This window comes from Dipodomys merriami, unplaced genomic scaffold (genome assembly GCF_024711535.1).
Source record: "Dipodomys merriami isolate MVZ:Mamm:240054 unplaced genomic scaffold, mDipMer1.0.p SCAF_17, whole genome shotgun sequence".
NCBI lineage: Eukaryota > Metazoa > Chordata > Mammalia > Rodentia > Heteromyidae > Dipodomys > Dipodomys merriami.
In genome coordinates this window covers 31385361-31404705 of record NW_027203048.1, presented here as the reverse complement: position 1 = coordinate 31404705, position 19345 = coordinate 31385361, and the positions used below count along the sequence as shown (strand labels likewise).

General features: G+C 41.6%; 1 protein-coding gene and 1 long non-coding RNA gene across 5 annotated transcripts in view; one reads left to right on the top strand and one right to left on the bottom strand.

Annotated features, from left to right (window-relative positions):
• The window catches only part of Sptbn1 (spectrin beta, non-erythrocytic 1), a 188551-nt gene that overhangs the window by 65178 nt on the left and 104028 nt on the right, over positions 1-19345 (bottom strand). For all 4 annotated transcript variants that reach the window (XR_011372528.1, XM_070025629.1, XM_070025627.1 and 1 more), the window contains one exon: positions 5264-5415. Coding sequence is in view for 3 of the 4 variants with exons in the window: in XM_070025629.1 (XP_069881730.1) it covers positions 5264-5415 (152 nt within the window). In the remaining variant the exon portion in view is untranslated. The remainder of the gene's footprint in view (positions 1-5263; positions 5416-19345) is intronic.
• Positions 5413-18555, top strand: LOC138829289 (uncharacterized). The gene is made up of 4 exons (XR_011372529.1): positions 5413-5498; positions 10732-10856; positions 15747-15891; positions 18457-18555. It is a non-coding gene; the product is annotated as an uncharacterized lncRNA (long non-coding RNA).

The window sequence follows — 19345 nt, the reverse complement described above, 5'->3', positions numbered from 1 at the left end:
TATATTATACCAAGAGCACAGAACTCATAATAAAAGGAAGAGTGGTATGCATTTCCATGTGAAAGGAAGGAAAAGACTCAGTTCCTATCTGGCAAATAGTTTTCTTTTTTGTAAGAACTATATTTATATCACTGAACTTCATCTTCTCAAAAGGAAGAAGAAGATAACAATGATGAAAATGGAACACAATGGGAGGGGTGGGGGAGGGTACGTCTCTCAATAATAAACACTTTCTGAAGCCTCACCCAGGGAGTGGTTAATTCTGTCAAGGAGAGCAGCATCTTGTGCCTTGCCTCCAGTAATTATCATCAGATTCCTAGTGTGGCATGGGCCCGTTTCCATGGCAACGTGAGTGTTTCTATCCTGTGTCTTTGTGATAGGACAGTCTGAACTGCCACTCACATGGAGACAAGGATCAATAGGATAGCAGGCTCTTGTGCCTGAGACCCAGGGGCTTTGAAGGCAGGGAGGACATTCTAAGGAAATGCCTATTTTTACTCATCCTCTTTTAAATCACTTTAACAAGCTTCCTTTTACTTCCCCGTACAGTCCTTGTTCTATGTGTGTTTTTGCAGACATTTTCCTGTTTTTCCTTTCCAAGGTCCCTTTCTTGTCCTGAATCTTTACCAACACCTTTGTCCCAGACCCATCTCTCTTCTGACTTCAAAGGAGAGGAAACTGTGAGGCTATGGAGCTACCTTTAGATTCTGAAAACATACTTCTAATTGCTACTAGAGCCTGACAAGCCCTGCCTCAAGTTAATGTGGCCTTGATTAGTTCTCTTGCATGGACTGGAAGTCCCTAGAGGGTAGAGGGAGAGAAAGTTCTTCCAAGATCCTGGGTCTTTCCCAACTACTCATGAAGTTCTGTGGGTCTATACTCTGCCAGGCTTCCGGACTTGCAGAACTATGGAATAATCAGAACCCAGAAGTGGGAAAAAGAATACTTTCCCCTAGGAAGCCCATTTGGCTTCCTTTAGAACGGAAGAAGACACAAGGAAGCGTTCCCAACAGTGTATTTTTGCCCCCCAAGACGGTAAGACCAGGCTGCCCCACTTAGCAATTCCCATTTCCCCCTGAAATCCTAAGGAACTCTAAAACCACCCAGAACCATGCTTCTCCAAGGGCTGAACTGCTAAATAGAAGACTGGCCCTGGAAAAGTGGACATGCCACTCCCTAGCCTGGATGGTCCCGCAGTCTGAGTGACAGTGTCTTTAGCCATAGAACATAGGTCACACATGGTGGAGCAGAAGACTTCACCCATGTGTGAGGCACGTTGTTGGTGGCCAGTTGTTTAGAACGAAAGTAAATTCTCCTTTTTTACAAATAGTATTTAAAAAAAACAGCTAGATTTTGTGGTCAGTCCACAAAACCTTGTTGCAACAAATAATACATGCCAGTATGGTCTCTCCACATAGGCTTTATGAAAAACCTTCCCCAGAGCAGTTCAATGTGGATTTAAGGCTTAACAAATCTCATGGTAAACCAACCCCACCTAGTTCAGCCTGTTTTGAAACTAATGATTACAAAAGAAAACCAAATGCCTGTTTTGTTGTTGTTGTTTTCTTCTTAGAGACTAATAGAATAAAGAACCAAAAACATCATAAAGATAGAATATTAGGAAACAAGGGAGAAACAAAAACTAGTAGCATCTGTGGTTGGAAATAGCAGGGTTTGGGGAGAGAACTGAGGCCTTTGGAAAAGCAATCTTAGAGGTGAGTTTAATATGACAGGAGCAAGGCAGAACACTTGCCATCTTCCCTGGAATTCTTCCCTGCAGAACCCCCATGAAAGGAAGACAGCAGGCACAGACAAGCTCTTACCCTAGGTTAGTACCTTTGTACAACCTTCACCACCACGATGCAGGCCTGTGGATACTATGGTAGGGGCTCCTTTCCCTTTAAATATCAATGCTGCTGTGAGCCAGTCTTCATCCTGCAAGTCCCATTCTCATCTAGTTCTGAGACTAAGGTGCACCCATAGAGTGACTAGGACCAGGTCTGTGCTCACACTTTTACCTGCCAATGTGACACTGAAGAAAGAACAGGCCTATGTTGTTAGAAGAATTTTGAAGCCTGACCTTAAGAAGAGTTACAGTTCATAGTGAATTCTGAAAATCATAGTAAATTCAGAAAGTCAGCTTTTTTCCTGACTTGGCCCCACAGATTTCTCACTGCTCCTTAAGCTGACTTTCCTGAGACCAAAAAACCAAAACAAAACAGGGAAGACACTGGACACAGAGCCTGCCCAGACCAGAATGGCACATGGGAATTTCTGTTCTCTAGTGTATCTGAGTCAAGTTCCATGACAACACAAATAACATCCTAAAAGCCATTCAAACTTGAATTGTACTGAGGCAATATACAAGGTGAGGTTACACTGCAATTTTTTGGGTCATTAAATGAAAACTTTTTTTTAAAGTTTATTTAGTGGAGAAATAATCTCTCTCTCTGTCTCTCTGAATCTGTCTCTGTCTCTCTCTCACACACACACACAAAACCTCTGTAAAGGAATCTAACAATCAATTAACACAGTAAAATTTGGATCATCTAGGTCTTCAAACATTTATCTATTATTTACTGCCAAGCTGGTGGTAAACACCAGTCTACTAAGATGGGACTCCAGATGGAGTGCAAATGTTTATGTTACCCAGAGTTTCAGATCACTGGTGCAGAAAGCCTAGCGCTAAATGTTATCTGATGGCACAGTTAGCTGTGGACACTAATTTACCCTGGCCTGGAAGCACTAATCACTTCAATTAGTTTTGGAATCTGAATATGCAAGAATCCTTCAGTCCAAGCCTCAGGGAGGGATTCTGGTTTCAGCTAGGAGGGTCTCTAATTTAAGGCCTAACAACCTTAGCAGCTGAGGGCAAAGTGTGATTTGTGTTCCTTATAAACAAATCAATGAAAATCTCCAGTTCAAATGAACAAATTAGCTCACTGTATCTATAGTATGCATGGATACAAGCAGTACTATCTAGCTTCTAATCCAGGACAACTACCAGAGAAGGACAGCAAAAGAAATTAATGCACTTGGCTGGGAAGGGATGTGAAGGGTAAACAAAGGAGGAGGCTGCAATGCTTGGTAAGAAATGTACGCATTATCCTGCCCATGTAATTGTAACCCCTCTGTACAGTATGTTCACAAATAAAATAAAATAAAATAAAAAGAAATTAATGCACTTGGGGTTTTACAAACTGCTCTATCACCAATAACCAAAATTCCTGACGCTGGCTGCTTAAGAGGACCAGAGATAGCAGACATTTTCCTTTCTTCACCTCTAGACCTAGGTCTCTGGGTCACTGCAAATATAAAAATAAAAATAAAAAATTCTTGCTAGCAGCAAATATGAGTAGAAGGTATTCACAATTTCCTGATGGCTTCCCCCCCACCCCTGCTAAAATTTTTTTTGTCCTGTTCAGAATAAAAGGAAGCCAGGTGCCGGTGGCTTACTCTTGTAATCCTAGCTACTCAGGAGGCTGAGATCAGAGGATCATGGTTCAAAGCAGCCCGGGCAGTAAAGTTGGTGAGATTCTTATCTCCAATTAACAACCAGAAAACCAGAAGTGGCACTGTGGCTCAAGGTGGTAGATCACTACTAGCCCTGAGCAAAAGAGCTCAGGGACAGGGGCCCAGGACCCAAGTTCAAGTCCCACAACCAACCAAAAAGAAAAAAAGAAAAAGAGTGAATTGGGCCTGATGCCATCTATTATCTATTATTGTTCAAAAGTGAACAATTTATTACTTACAGGCTGAAAGGCTACACCACATTGGAACATAAATAAATATCCCAACTAATTTCTACTCATATAACCTTAATGAATTTTTTCAGTTTTCAAAAACAAAACCAACAATCATACTAGATTGAAAGTTAAGGGGTTAAGTAAGAAAAGTGTTAAGAGAAGAAAATTATTGGTTACCAAAATTGTATTTTTTAAGCTGCATATTGTTACAATTCTAACCTATACTATCTAACAAGTCTTGTTTCAAGTAAACAAACCAAAAGGCAATAAATAATGCCCTCCTGGAGCAGGCCCACTTGCTCCTACCTCCTTATAAGCCACTCCCTTCTCACAGCCACTGTGATTTGAGGGGATTTTCTATTTGTCTAGTTTTAACTATAAGCTCTGATAGAAAACAGGCAGTAACATCTGCAGGCTCCAAGAACCAAGAACACAGATAGAACTCAGTACCTATAACAGGGGACTTCACTGCCTTTCATCAAAGCCAGGTCTCTAGTCTTGAACAAAAGGGCAAAGGTATAGAAAAAGCTGACTCTATTTTTCTTCAGGTTCGGAGAGGCAATTGTGTCTGTGGGAAATAATAGGGGAGGGTACAACCTTGGCCCCTTTGCCTGTGGTCAGAGGTGTGTGGGTCAACCTGCACAAAAGCCCACTGCGGCTGTCAAGTTAAAGGGTGGAGATCAAGTTAAAAATACAGCTTTCTGGCAGTCCTGCCAACCACTGGCATCATAGTTTCCTGGTGAGGTCAGTGCAGATGTGGGCTCTAACCCTGGGCAATGAGCTCTTGGCTCAGGCCCACCACTACCTAGCATGTGCTCTGGTAGAAAATACAGCATCAGTCTTCAAAAGCCCAGGTGAGACAAAACCTGTTGGGTCAGTCAGTGACTGGTTTAAGCTTCTCTGGTCTGGTGCATAAACAGAAGTCACAGTAAGAGAGGCCTAAGTAACTCTGGCAAACAGAACAGGGATAGTTTCACTGCAGACTGGAATTTTTTCCTACCCAAGAGGGTGAGGTAAATTCATCAGATGCTCAGTTCCCAAGGAGACAACAAAATACCAATCTCCACCACCTCCCCCAAAACGAAAAGGGAGAAGGAAAGAAAAAAAAAAAAATCAGACACGACTGAGTTCAATTCTTGCCACCTTGAGATGGCAGCTCAGATTTTCCAGCGAACCAGTAAGACACAAATTTAGAAATCATCCCATGATCTCATATAGGATATGGATTCATCTGTGTCCAAGCCCAGCCCTTCCACTTCTGTGCCTTGTTTAACAGGGACACTAGCCAGAAAAGCAGCAACCTCACAAATTACCAGAATGAAGCTTCTTTATTACAGTTCAAAATTATCACCCAGACTCAGAATGTGACACTGGAGTTTTCCCCAAAAGCTCAATTCCCTTTTGCAAAAATTACTAATTGTAGAATTCAACAAGTTCACATTTGATTTCTGGGGAAAAAAACAAAAAACATTTTTCTGTATCTGAGACAAGACAGTCAGCTACCATTTTCCACTTACCAGCCTCTCTCCGGAGAGTACTTCCAGCAGCTTGATGAGCATCCGTCCATCTCGAAGGTCAGTGTACAGATCTGTGATCCGACAGGACACTCGGGCAAGGTGAGAGTTGACCCATTTCGTGAAGGTCTTCTTCTGCACGGCTTCACGCTCATCTGCAAGGAGAGAAGAACTCAATTTACCACCAACTTGGCACTGGCAGTGCAGGAGTATACCAATAGGAGTGGAGTTGGCAAAAGTAAGTTCCAATGAAATCTCCACTTAGATCCTCTTTTTTTTTTTTTTTTTGGTCAGTCATGGGGCTTGAACTCTGGGCTTGGGCACTGTCCCTCAGCTCTTCAGCTCAAGGTGAGCGCTCTACCACTTGAGCTACAGCACCATTTCCAGTTTTCTGGTGGTTTATTGGAGATAGGAATCTCATGGTCTTTCCTGCCCAGGCTGGCTTTGAACCACAATCCTCAGATCTCAGCCTCCTGAGTAACTAGGATTATAGTTGTGAGCCACCAGCGCCCAGCATCTACTTAGATCCTCTTAACTGCAGCTATCTCCATAGAAATACAGAAGTGGAATAAGTTATTGAACAAAGGAGTCTCCAGATTTACTGTTGGCCAGAAGATCCTCACTCTATTTCCTTTCCTCGTCTCCCTGCAGTGCTCTGCAGTGCTTCTGTCAAGTACAATAGTATCTGACTGGTACAGCGTCTGAGACATGTTTAGCTACTATTCCTTCAAAGGTGAATATGAGAAAGCACACAGTACACAAAAGGATGTGGGAAAGAAATGCTTAGAAGACTGCAATCTTCATGAACAAAAACTTGGGCGATACCTCCAAAAAAAGGTCACAGATTGGGAATGTGGCTAAGTGGTAGAATGCTTGACTAACATGCATGAAGCCCTGGGTTTGATTCCTCAGTACTATATAAACAGAAAAAGCTGAAAATGGCACTATGGCTCAAGTGGTACAGTGCAAGCCTTGAGCAAAAGAAGCTTAGGGACAGTGCCCAGGCCCTGAGTTCAAGCCCCAGGACTGGCAAAAATAAATAAAAAAATAAAGTCACTCATGACCTTCATTTGCCATTGAGGTCACATGTGCTATGGATAACAGAGAAAACGATAGCAGACAAGGCAGAATACCAAGTAATCTGGAGTACAAAGTCATCAGGAGGTCAGGGTCTTGAACCAGGGCTTCAGTGCCCTCTTCTACCAACTAAGTGGACTAAATAGTCATCTCTAAACTTCATACATTCACTGAAAAGGCAGCTGCTGATTTATGCTCTAAAGTATGGTAGTTGTAACTTGAGCCATCTAATTAGCATTAAGTTTTTCAAACCTCAGGGATGCCTAGGTGATATCCAATTTGAACCATAAACTCTACAAACATTCAGGGCAGAACTAGCCTTCCATATCCACGTAGTCTTGCCTCTGCAGAATGTTCTAACTTCAGGTAGATACCTTCAACAGACATCCAGGATGCCCTGGAACACTCACCAATACTCCTTGACACTGTTATCTACAGAGCTACCCCCTACCAGTTAGGTATCATACTTTTTTTTTGTTTTTGTCGGTCGTGGGGCTTGAACTCTGGGCCCTGGGTGCTGTCCCCTCAGCTCTTCAGCTCAAGGCAAGCGCTCTACCACTTGAGCTACAGCACCACTTCCGGTTTTCTAGTGGTTTATTGGAGACAGGAGTCTCACGGTCTTTCCTGCCCGGGCTGGCTTTGAACCGTGATCCTCAGATCTCAGCTTCCTGAGTAGCTAGGATTAAAGGATTGAGCCACCAGCGCCCAGCATCTACTTAGATCCTCTTAACTGCAGATATCTCCATAGAAATACAGAAGTGGGATCTTACTTGTTATCATACTTCTTCTAATCCCACAAGAACTCAAGCCCTACTCCTAGTGCAAATCGACACCCAGAAAGATGCATGACTTCATGACTTCACAAAAGGAGCAGAGAGCCCAACAATTTCTTATGGATTTCAAAACCACTGAGTGGCATGTAAATAGCTGATCCTGTGAATGGGGCATGTGCCAGTGGCCTAAGGGTAGTACTGCTGGCCAGAGAGAGAGCAAACAGCCCAGTGTCCTAGAAAGGTCTGTGGGAGGACTTTGCTGAGGTCACCACCAACCCCACCACAAGGAGTGAGGCAGAGGACATTCTGAGACTTCACTACCACTGCTGCCAACCTGGCAAGTGAGCCGGTGAGGCCCGGCGCAGACACCTGGTCACCTGCAGCTCCTTGAAGTCCAGCCTCTCCTTCCCTAAATAAACGGTCTATCCAGATGAATGGTCATGGAGGGACAAAGGCCAACCAGAAACAAAGGATCAAACGGGCATATTAGGAAAGGAGAAAAAGACAGCGAGAGGTACACTGTAGCTTGGAAAAGACCACATGTATTATTAATCACACAATCATGGTGATGAATGGTAACTTTACTACTCTGTCGTGTAGGGAGCTGCACTTTCTGGCCTAAGGTTAGCTATTTTGAAAGAGCAAGGATGGAGAATACAGACACATTAAGCTTCTGCTGGGGACATTTCACAGATGGTCTCTACCCAGGAGGCAAGTAACTCCTGATTCAGATGGTATTTAGAGCCAACTAATTGGAAAAAAATTTAATATCCTTTATGTACTATACTGGGCTAGAAAACATCTAATAAAGTCCTTGATGGGTATCTTAGGCTCTTAATGAAAGGTTTGAGACTCAAAGTTACTACCACACCCAGCCTATCAAGTGAGCAAGATCAAAAGGAAAGTATGCTTGGATTGAAGCATTTCAGGGAGTGAGGTGGGGGGGCGCAAGAGGGATGAGCAAAATAGATTCCTTTCCTTTGGGTGAATCTGCCATTATAAAGAAACACTGGCGGCTTCTTTCAAGCTGCCATAGCAGGGTTTTTTTTTGTTTTTTTTTGTTTTTTTTAAATGAGAAAATTCTGAGGATTTGCTTCAAACCTGCTCTAAAGAGTTACAGTTCAACTCCAAACCTCCTCCCCACATAAAAGCAAACTTAAGGGCAGGGGGTGAGGTGGAGAGGAGTGGCAGGGCTGGAAGGACTGAGCTGAAACAAAACAGACTCAGATCTGTGTAAGGAAGGCTCCCTGAGGCTGCTGTGTGCGCCACTGGCTTCAAAAGAGTAGAGTGCTAGAAAAATCACACCCGCTCTGAAGCTGCTCTGGCTAGAAAAGTTAAGAGGAAGTTAAAAGGAAGATTGATTGTGCCCAGGGACCAGACCGGCTTGATACCTTGATGACAGAGGAGGGGGTCATGAAACCAACTCAGCAGAGACAGCTACTTGGTGTCAACAAACACTTCTGAAGCTGGAAGGAGGGGGGGGAGGGGGAAGTCCATCACCCAGTGGCCCAACTGAAGATAAGGCTCTAGGCTTGGGAGACCCAATCCTTTGTTCTACTCTCCCTGGCCAGGCAAAATGACATCACCCCTACATTTCCCACCCAGGGAGGCTGGGAAAATAGGTCTGGAGAAACAGAAGGCCCTTGGCTTAGAGGATGGAAGACAATCCATAGGTTTCCAGACTCAAGCAGCTGTCGCTGGCAGAAAGGTGGAAGAAGAGGATCAGCTTCCAGTTCTATGAACATAAGGCCAATTGTGGTGGGGAGGAAAAGTAGTTCTTGCAAGATCCACAGTGATCTTACTATTTAGACCAGAGATTTAAAACAAACAATAAAAGGGGGGGGGGATTTTGCTCCCAGGGGACATTTAACAATGTCTAAAGAAATTTCTGAGATATATGCTTATGGCATCTTGAGGACACAAACCAGGGATGCTATGTCCCACAGTACATAGGACAGCCCCCTACAACAAATCATTATCCAACCCCAACAATTCTGGGGCCGAGAACCCTTACTGAAAATCATAGGCTTATAGAGTTGGGAGCTGGCATTAGTAGCTGGTTAGACTACAAGCCCTGGAGAGGGAAACTCAAGTTAGGAGGTCATTGTTCATCATCGGCTTAGACGGCATCAAAGAAAGGCTTTTTGGCTTTATGGTTTGCATGTTGGCTCGAGGGCACCAAAACTCCCTGTCTTCAGACTTATTCACGCTACAAAAAGGCATGGAAAAGGCATGGTGCCAAGCAGAGGAGCAGCAGAGATCCTGGAATGCTGGGGGCTCTGTCTGGGTCAGTATGATGAGAAACATTCCTGCCTCTGTGCCATTTCCATTTCCCTCTTACTTTTCCAGGGACTTATATTGCTACTGTTAAGTGAATGCATGCCTGTATCTCCTCCCAGGAAGATGACACAGCCAAACCCTGCTTTGTAGGTTCCTAGTCAGTGCTGCTTCATACTTGACTCCAAGGAACTGGTCTCAGGCTCTCTGTGGATACCTCTTGGTTGTGTTTGTCCCTACCCTCTTCAGATTATATACTATTATATATCACAAGGACTCACCAAAAGACCACCCAATATCAAATGGAAGGATATAAATCATACAGTCAGGTGTCCAGATTATTCTAACTGCTCATTGAACCCCACTGTGCAACAAAGAAGCTTTCTCATCAATTCAAACCATTTGAGGGATCTACCTGGGATGGGGAAATCATACCATTTCCAGACTGAGCAAGCCTTCAGAAGTCATCTCAATCAGCTTTCTTTTAAAAGCAAAAAAACTTTTCTTCAACATCTGGGTCAGTATATATCAAAAAAAAAAAAAAAACATAACAACAACAAAAACCCACACACAAACTATTGGGTGAAACTACAAGTGCAAAGTCAGGAAGTTGTAAGAAAGATACATAGAAAGACAGCGATTCACTCTTTAAAAGAAAAAAATAGCACGCCGGGCGCTGGTGGCTCACACCTGTAATCCTAGCTACTCAGGAGGCTGAGATCTGAGGATCGCGGTTCAAAGCCAGCCCGGGCAGGAAAGTCCATGAGACTCTTATCTCCAATAAACCACCAGAAAACCGGAAGTGGCGCTGTAGCTCAAGTGGTAGAGTGCTCGCCTTGAGCTGAAGAGCTGAGGGACAGCGCCCAAGCCCAGAGTTCAAGCCCCACGACCGACCAAAAAAAAAAAGAAAAAAAGAAAAAAGAAAAAAATAGCATTCACTTAACCCTTGTTATGCCCAACGCAGTGGGTCTGATACTTCACAATCCTCACAATTGCCCAACCAGGCTGGCTCCAGCCAAATTTCTCAATCACTGGAGAGTAACAAATGTCTCTTGTACAACACTGGGAGGAAAAAAACATTTTCATGATGCAAGATTTAGAATCCTCCATCTCCCCATCCTTTTGTAAAGTGTATCCTGTATTACACTCCAATTGTCAGGACTGGTACTGCCATCAAGACTAGATATGTCTCTGGTCTATTGAGGCTTATGATACAGGGGGAAAAAGGTCTCATTCTCACTCTTCAGATGTAAAGGCATCTTTAAGGCATGCTTACCACCCAGTCTTTGAAAAGAGAGTAGAATAAAAGCCAAGACCTTACTTAAGCACATTCTCACTCCTTAGCCTGGCCATCAACACAACCCAGCTGAGGGTAGCTGCAGCTTTAAACATCCAGAGAGTGAAAGTGCAAAAGCAAGAGAAAACAACAACAACAACAAAGAACCAGAAGCTTTCTATTTGGGAAACAGGTAAGTGGTCTACATGGTAATGAGGTTAGGAATCAGGAAGAAGAGAGGTTCCATGAGAAGCAGACAAGAAAATCCATCAGCTTCTGTGAATGGTAACATTTACATCAGCTTCTGACTCCTGAAGGAGTGAACTGGAAGTGAAATCCTATTAGAGATACTTTTTGGTAGTGGAATTTTATTGCAGGTGTGCCTGCACTTGGCACTTTCTCAAAGCACCCTAAACCTTGAGCACAAAGAAGGACAGCACCTAGTTCAAGCCCCAGATCCAGTTAGAGAAAGAGAGAGAGAGAAAGAGAAAAAGTATTAGGGACTTTCCTGCCTAAGTTGGCTTCAAACCACAATTCTCAGATCTCAGCCTCCCAAGCAGCCAGAATTACAGGCAGAGCCACTGGTACTTGGCTACTTCTTTTTAGGTAATGACCACTGTCAATGCTGGAAGGCAAAAGAGTCTTTGTTCACTATGAAGAATGTTTTTTACTTACAAAAAAATGAACACTGTTACCATGAATCAAGTTACAGGACACATCAATAGCTACAGTGAGCAGAAGGGCATTGTGTTATGGGATGGAATGAGCAGTATCTTTCTGCAATGCCTTTTGTAAAGCGCACTGAACACATCATTTTCAACACATGCCACCGTTTCTGCTTTGGAAAGGAATAAGAGTCAGGGAAGAAGGAAGGCTTAAAGGTATGCAACAATCTGGAGGGAAAGTAAGAATAAAATAGAAATGGTAATTGTTAAATGACCTTAATTCATTATCTCTTTTCCTCAGACTGAATTTACACCTGGCTCAAGAAATCTTTTTACTTTGCAAGTGGTTAGAACTCATAGGTGTAAATGAAAAAATACATAGTAAAAAGTTCTTCTAAAATAATGGGCTGCTCTAAGAAGAAAAGGTGACCCAGTGCAATTTTTGCTTTGCACAGACATGATCAAGTTGGATATAGACTTGGGTTTAAAGCAAGAAAAGAGCTGTATGAATGGAAGCTGAGAAGCAGTCAAAGGGAAATGATAAAGCAATCATTCTTCAAACATATGCCCATGACTTGCTATTTAAAGCTGTCTAATTTGAAAGTGTGCTCAGAGTATTAATAAACGCCAATATTATGAAGTACACATTATATATATATATATATATATTCATATTCGGTGAAGTAGAAGTCTAGCTAAGAACACAAACTAGAAAGTTAAAAATAGAAAGAAAAAAAGGACAGAATCAACTGCAAAGAGAATGACTTTGCAATGTATTTTTGGAAATTTACAAGAAAATTCTGGACACAATTAGGATGACTTCAGGTCCCACCCACCATCAACTTCTGAGGTTCCCTGTCCTGTGCGTCTTTGCCTTCTAATCCACTTTAAATATCACTGCCACTGTCATACTTCCCAAGTATTTTTCAAAGCTGTACTAATATGCCAACATCTTCAATGACTCCAAGCTAAATACTAGAATCCAGTTCTCTGTGCCTGTGTCCAAAGGTCCTGAGTGGTCGCTCCTAAGGCACCAGCTTCATCCAGGAAGCTTTGCTGATATGCTTCCTATGTGTTCTACCCATCCTGCCCTGTACTCTTACACTACATGCTCTTGTTTGCCCATCTTTGCTTACTACCTAGAAGACAGTCTCTTCTCTCAGTCTTTCTTTGAGATGCAGGTCAAAAAGAGGGCCAGCATCATCATTTGATGGATGACTATCTTTCATTTTTTCATTTATTCCGTGTCCTATCTCCTCATTATCCTCAAAGGAAGGTGGTCCATTTCATGTCTGTTTAGAGCATTAGCATATACCTGGCAGAGTGCGTGTACAATACACAAATGCTGAAACAAACAATATGTAAAATCTTGCTGCTGCTGCTGCTGCTGCTAATGATCCCCTAGAAATTGAGAAAATTCCCAATCACATGGGCAGACCATATACAGGGAAATGTTTTCATTATATAACAAGCTCTTATGACTGCATGTTCTTCTAACTGTTTCTCAGTGTCTGAACCATGATAAAAATGCAACTGTGTGGTAGTATCTTTCAGATTAAATGAAGTCCAAAAATAACTTTAAAGATGAGACTCTTTCCCCCCAATTTTTACTGTGTTTTGTTTCTGAGCAATGTTCACTGAAAACCTGTAACTATAAAGTTGAAAAACACACAAGGGCATACCTATATCATTTTAACATGACTTAAACAGGTCAATCACAAGACTTATCCATCCTTGAGTTGTTTAAAAAAAAATAAGGAAGAATCAATTTAAAACAAAAGAATGTGATAGGGTAGAGTTCTCTTGTATGCTTTAGCTTAAAAAAATAAATAAGCCATTTCCCAGGAGAAACATGCAAAATAACACAGAGCAGGAAACCGGAAACAGGCAACTGACTGTATGGATAGCAGAGAATCAAACTGTTATCTTGAGGGAACAAGAGGAAGGAAACTAATCTTTTGACTGAAGGCCTCGGGTGGCAGATTGGTCTAGGGGCCTTTAATTCATGTTTGCTCGTTTGAATAGAAATAGAATTTGAGTTAAAACGTTTCCCTTAGCAGTTTAACCCGCTTCACGAGCAAAACACACATCAACATCAACATCTGTCCTAAATGCACATGCAGCAGGTGATTCTTGGCTAACACAGTCTGATGTGCAAACTACAAAGCAACTGTAAACCCTGTATAACTGCACCTATGTGTATATATCGGCTGGCTACCTCCACTTGCCAAGGAGCAACATGCTTTTTTGCCAGCATGGAAACTAAAGCACTGTGAGGAAACCTCCCAAGAGCTACAATACTGAACTGAGAAGTCATGCTACACTCTGGGGTCTTCTCAAGGTGATCTCCTTAATGTCTCTCAATCCAGCCAGGCACTAGTGGCTCACACCTCTAATCCTAGCTACTCAGGAGGCTGAGATCTGAGGGTTGCAGTTCAAAGCCAGCCCGGGCAGTCTCAGTCCCTGAGACTCTCATTTTCAATTAACCACTGGAAAACCAGAAGTGGCACTACAGCTTAAAGTGGTTGACAGGCCCAGAGTTCAAGTCCCACAACTGACGCCAAAAAAAAAAAAAAAAAAAAAAAGCTAGCCATAAGCAGCTATGACCAGAGGAGGCTGAGGCGCTGAGGCTAGGTGAGGGTTTCCATTAAATTCAAATAGTCTTTTTTTCTTTTTGTTGGTTGCGGGGGGGGGGGGGGGGTAGCCACAGCACTACTTCCGTTTTCTAGTGGTTAATTGGAGAGAAGAGTCTCACAGACTTTCCAGCCTGGGCTGGCTTGGAACCACAATCCTCAGATCTCAGCCTCTTGAGTAGCCAGGATTACAGGCGTGAGCCACCAGTGCCCAGTTTTCAAATGGTCTTTAAAGTAAACCTCTGTTGTGAAAGCTAGGGTGAGAATTAGAAATAACAAAGTGCCACAAACAGGAGGGGAAAGTAAATGTGTTGTCTCTCTCAGCAGTACTGAGTTTGAACTTGGGGCCTTGTGCTTGCTTGTTCTACACTTGAGCCATAACCTCAGCCGTAAGCATTCTCAGGATTCCATTAAAAAATAACCAGAAACCATTGACTAAAAAATGGGTGACACGTGTCAAAACTGCTTCCACATACAGGTAGCCAGATCATGGGCCTGCTTTCCTTCTGCAACACACAGAAGGAAATAGCTAGGGATTACAGAAAGGAACAATCAGTGCAAGGGACAGAATGAACCCTATTCTGCTCCTATGTAGCTTTATCTTGTTTATTATTACCTCTTTTTAACAGAACAGTACAGAAAGGTTTCTGTGACTCACCTGAGAAAATGTTGCTAGCGAAGATGCACCCAGGATTAGAACCTATCTCCACATTAAACCTCAGGAGTCTCAAAGCCACTAGGCTTTTGATGGCTCATACCTGTAATCCTAGCTACTCAGATCTTAGGATCATGGTTCAAAGACAGCCCAGGCAGGAAAGCCTATGAGACTTTTATCTCCAATTAACCACCAAAATGCTGAATGTAGAGTTATGGTTCAAGTAGTAGAGTGCTATCCTTGAGTAAAAAAGCTCAGGGACAGTGCCCAGGGCCTGATCCAGCCCCAGGACCAGCCTGCCTCTCCCCACCCCCAAAATAATTGAGTCTCAAAGCCCTGCTCACACTATTATCCCTCATTGCCTAAGGAAAACAAAATATTACTTTCCTGAAATGAGAGGGATAAAAATGACCATGCACCTGAGGTCAGATCCTTCATGATTTCCAAGATCAATTAAAAACAGAAGTCAGCAAACGTCATCCTGTGATTTTATATTATAACCTAAGCAGCACTATTTTAAAAAGCAATAAATATAATATCCTAAACCAGCCCACCACAGGGCACACAAATACACTAGTGAAGTTAAAATCATCTGTAGTCATGCATGGTTTAAGGACAAGGGTACATTCTAAGAAATATGCTATAGACAATTTCATGAACAGCACAGAGTTCACGAGACAGTTCAGAGTCTGTGTATGTGGACCATCATGGAACTCAAAAGTCTTCATGCAGTATGTGACTATACGTCATTTCAAAAAATTGTAGGTTTTTTTTATTGTAGGAGCTTTAAAATTAGTGGAGGTAGTAAAAGAAAACTCAAATTTACCCATGTTATTTTTTTCATGTAACAAGGAAAATGGAAAGGGGAGGGAAGAGGAAAAGAAAAAAATTATCTATATTTTTTAAAATTAATGGTTATTTTCCCCTTTATTTTATTAGTTTTATTTAGTGTTTATGTGGTACCAAGGAACAGAACTCAGGGCCTCATGCTTGCTAGGCAAGCACTCCACCACCAAGCCACATTCCCTGCCCCCAAAATTATATTGTTGTTATGCATAATGTGCTCATGTTCTTAAAAAAAAAGATTGTGTATATCCTAGTCCTTGCTAATGATTTTCAATCTTTTCTAGATCTCCAGAATTTTTGAGGTCAAAATAATTAGGGTTAAGAGTACAGGGATGAAAACCATTTCTCTCACAAACATCAAAGTCAAGGACATTCAAGACCCAAGGATATTCTGCTGCACAGATGTCTAGAGCCAATGCTGCCTGTAAGGTAACTGCACCAACCACAGCCACTGGGGACCCTTTCTTGATGGCTGTTTACTGTCAGTCATTGAATCCAAAAAGCTCTTTTCTTAAATAGGAAACACAGGAAGGGGAAGTCAAAGATATCTGCTTTTCTCACACACAATATAGCATTTACCAAAATAATCTCTCGGTGGATGAATTCACTATGAAAGCTTTCATCTAAGATACTTAAATGAAGTATCAAGAAGTTCTCTAAGGTTATATGTGAAAATTTACTGCCCAGAGAGAATTAGCATTTTGAAAGACAATGAAAGACAAGTCATAATCTATAACCACAGGAATTATGACAAGGTTTTACAAAACAATAAGGATTATATTTTAAAACAAACATTAACAGCCAGGCACTGGTGGCTCATACCTATAATCTTAGCAACTCAGGAGGCTGAGATCTGAGAATCACAGTTCAAAGCTAGACTGGGCAGGAAAGTCTTTGAGATACCAATAACCACCTAAATATCTAGAAGTAGAACTATGGCTCAAGTGGTAGAGTGCTTGCCTCCAGCAAATAAGTCCAATGACAGTTCCTAGACTGTGTTGAAGCCCCAAGACTGGCACAAAAAGAAAAAGAGGGGGGGAAAAAGAACAAAAGAGAATTGTAATAACTGCCCTCTGTTCATTACAAATTAGTCACCTAAATCCCTTTTAGCCAATGATCATGACCTATAGTAAACACTATCAGGGATAAGATGACATTGATAAATAAGTAAGGCTATCCCAACAGCAACACTGACACAATTGTCCACTGTATTAGGGGAGGAGGCATGTGAGGACTATCTATTGCACTTGAACTTCAGAAATGACTGTAACAAAGTTTAAAAAGAAAAAGCATAATTTTACAGTACTGAGTCAATATCATTTTTTAAGTAATACCCCAGTGCATCAAACCAAAATTTCAGGGGCTGGGAAGTTAATCAGTGGTAGATTGCTTGCCTCACATGCATGAGGCCCTGGGTTCGATTCCTCAGCACCACATAAGCAGAAAGAAGCCGGAAGTGGCACTGTGACTCAAGTGGTTTGCCACTAGCCTTGAGCTGAAGAGCTAGAGACAGCACCCAGGCCGAGTTCAGCCCCCACGACCAGAAAAAAAACAAAACAAAACCACAAAATTTCACTGCTCAGAGTAGTCTCCTCCCAGGAAGTAGTTTATTGAATATAAGTATATATGTTTAGCTCAGCCTTCACTGCCTGAGAAATTACTCCATGTAGAATAGCAATATATATATATATATATATAAATGTATAATAACAGTATAATAATACTCAGTGTTATGCTCAATAATAATAGTATTACTCAATAATAGTCAGCATCTAGCCACAATGGCCTCCTGTCATTTTTTAAATCTTAGGTTAATTAACCAATGAATGACTACTATAAAAATGACTCAGAGCATCCAAATGTATTAAAGCTAGAGTTTTTTTCCTCAAAAAAACTAAGGACCAAGCCCGGTGGCTTACACCTGTAATCCTAGCTACTCAGGAGTCTGAGATCTGAGGATTGAGGCTCAAAGCCAGCTCGGGTGGGAAGGGCCCTGAGACTCTTATCTCCAATTAACCACCAGAAAGCCAGAAGTGGTGCTATGGCTCAAGTGGTAGAGCGCTAGCTTTGAGCACCCAGGCCCAGAGTTCAAGCCCCATGGCTGACAAAAACAAACAAATAAACAAAACAAAAAAAAACAACTAAGAACCAATTCCCAAGTCCCTAAGAATTCACAGCATTCATTCACTTACTTCTCAGACACTGTCAAATGAAAAGAAAGCTATTGCCTTCCTGTGTGTGTGGCCTTCCTTAGCCTCACCCATATGATAAATGGTCACACAAGATTTCTTTCTAAGCCAAATAGTACAAAGGTTTGGCAGACAGAGCCCATAAGTACACAAAGTACATTCCCTTGTTTTAATAAAGGAGGATGGAAACATTGGATTCAATTCAACATCAGATTCAACCACCAGCAATAATTTAGTCAACTGGCAGAGTGGTAGACCCATTAACAATTTACAGTATTTACTAAATGACTTTAAAAAAAAAATCAAAACCAGTTTTTCATTAGGAACACTGACCAAAGCTTTAAGTCCATTCGTATAGAAAACAATGTATAAACCTTCTAATTTTTTTTTTCAAAGGAAGACAAAAAGCTTTGAAGTAAAATGGGTACACCAAAGGTGAAAGTAGCCTTTCTGTTGTGTCTTGGACACATGAAAGTTATTGCTAAATTGGAACACATTTGTTTTCACAGGACAACACAAGTGTTTATAACGTCCGATTCCAGGGTACACTCACATCCTTGCTTCCCATTTACCCCATCCTTACACACAAGGCTTATTTCTAGTGAATCAGGATTTATCAACAGGTATGAGGACCTGGCTATTTGCAATTTTGCCAATTTGGAGATGGAGTGTGACAACACTGTCATCGGAGAAGTATTACTACTAGTTTATTCAGCTAGAGCCTTGGAAGCCTATTGTTCTACCAATTTGTTCTTCAGGAGCATTTTATTGTTTAATGAATACCTTTGCTATTTCTCCTCAACAGCATCTATAAAGATAATCATCTTGGATCTGGATGGGAAGGACTGGAGGCTCAGAGATAATCTGCTATAGCTGCAGACTATGTGGAAGTATGAAAATAAAACTGTAAACCCAATTCCTTACACTTGAAAGAAAACTCATTCACTAAAGGTAGAATAAACAGGAACACTCATTCTTATGTGATCAGTAGAAGGTAAGTAGCAATATCAATTAAAGTGCATACTTCTTTGGCAGGGTTCCAAGGAATCTTAGCAACTCAGGAGACTAAGAGTTGAGGACTGGAGTTCAAAACCTGCCATGGAAGAAAAGTTCTTAAGACTTCCACTCAGGAGGCTGAGATCTGAGGATCTCAGTTTAAAGCCAGCTCAGGCAGGAAAGTTCCTGAAACTCTTATCCAATTAAAGCTGGAAGTGGAGCTATGGCTCACATGGTAGAGAACTAGCCTTCAGGAAAACAAAACAAAACAACAAAAACCTCAGGGACAGCGCCCAGACCCTGAGTTCAAGCCCTAGGATGGGTACATGCATGCACACACATGAGCATATGCATGTACATACACAAAAAGAGTAGAAGAGCTCAGCCAAGAGTGAAACAGCTAAGAATTCAAGCTCTGGTATCAGCACTAATAGTAGTTAACAACAGTAGTAGTAAATTTTTAAAATTTTTAAAAATTTACCTATATTTGCTTTCTAGAAATACTTGTGCAAGAACAAAAAGATGCATAGTATGTATATATATTATTTTAAAATAATTATACAAAAAACAGCAAAACAGGAAAGACTAAGAACCAGAAACATCTAAATCTGCATTAATAGATTAATAGGTTGATTAATTAAATCAATCAACTAACTTAAAGTATGGTCCATCAGTATAATATGCATACATATTAAAAA